This window comes from Aplysia californica, unplaced genomic scaffold (assembly GCF_000002075.1).
Source record: "Aplysia californica isolate F4 #8 unplaced genomic scaffold, AplCal3.0 scaffold00548, whole genome shotgun sequence".
NCBI classification, from domain to species: domain Eukaryota; kingdom Metazoa; phylum Mollusca; class Gastropoda; order Aplysiida; family Aplysiidae; genus Aplysia; species Aplysia californica.
Window position 1 is genome coordinate 394,679 of NW_004797818.1, and position 1,284 is coordinate 395,962.

At 42.8% G+C, this 1,284-nt stretch overlaps 1 protein-coding gene across 1 annotated transcript in view; it reads left to right on the forward strand.

Moving 5' to 3' along the window:
- LOC101858805 overlaps window positions 1–1,284 on the forward strand; it is a gene marked incomplete in the record, with an annotated part of 9,987 nt that extends 8,703 nt beyond the window's left edge. The window contains 1 exon segment of the mRNA XM_035971960.1: window positions 402–1,284. Within this exon segment, the coding sequence (XP_035827853.1) occupies window positions 402–673 (272 nt within the window).

Consider the following 1,284-nt stretch of genomic DNA (forward strand, 5'->3'; position numbering starts at 1 on the left):
CAAACACAAAAAAGAAGGAGGGGAGATAAAGACCATAGATGTTTGATAGGAAAGAAGGAGCAAACCACACCAGAGCACCCGTCAACCACCCACATCTGGTTTAAATCACGGTCAGTCGAAAGTAAACAAGCTTTTGAGCTAGTTCAGTTCAGATTCTTGTTACTCTTGCCTAGATTACTTATTCCCGTCTCTTTCCCCAGACTGTAAATTAATTGTAAACAAGAAAAGCAAACTCTTTACACCAAACAATGCCAAACATAAAAAAAATTGTTCTCCTTGCCTTTCAAATTTCTCTTCTAAAGAATGTTAAACACAGCTCCCCGCAGGTTTTTTTTTGTTGTCGTTGTTGTTATTATCGGCTATTTTTATCTCATCTCTCACCACATGCTGTTCAGAAGAAAACCCCTGCGTAAACGTGGAAATGGGCAACAGACCGTTACCCAACACCCCCGCCCCGACTGGACAAACCACCAGGGCGAAAACAATTACAGTTGACGCTCCACGGACAGACGGGGGCCGGAGACGTAACAACAGCAACAACAACAGCAACAACAACATCTACAACAACGACAACGACGACGATGATCACTACTACGAAATACCGATAATGTCACCGGTGTCAGCTCCCACACAGAAAGGTAATGATAATTATAGTTGGTCAGTCAGTGTCTGATGACGACCAATGTACATGGAGAGGAGAATAATCTTTTTAAAGCGAAATAGAAGAAATTAGGATTAAGATGGCTTGTGGCTTCTTCTAATAGGGCCAATGAGATCAATTCTGATACAGAGGTGTTTGCCACATTTTGAGCATCTTACTTACTTTTACTTTTTTCTTCCTCTTGTACCGGTGGGTGTCGCGGGGAGACACAGACGTTTGTCTGCAGCAAAGCGAGTGGCATGTAGGAGGGACATTCCATGAGCATCTAAAAATCTTTATTTCCACCCGTGGAGGCTTCTGTCTTGGCCACAGTATTTCTCATTTATTGTGAAGCCTCGTACGATCTCCTGCCCTCTCTGATGGCTGCTCTACAGCTCTGGGTCTGCCAGGAGGCAGTCTCTCCCAAATACAAACAGGTAAAGGCGAAAGGATCGTATGACGTTTATTTGTATGACATTTGAGATTGTGGTAAATATCGCTGCCACTAATAATAATAGAATTCAGGTAACAAAAAATATTGAGTCTATAAAATATGGATTTTAAATGAACGGTACGTGTTTATACGTCCCATCGGTAGGCCTACAGTTTAGATCATTTAGGAAGCGGGCTTCCGACCCTGTCCG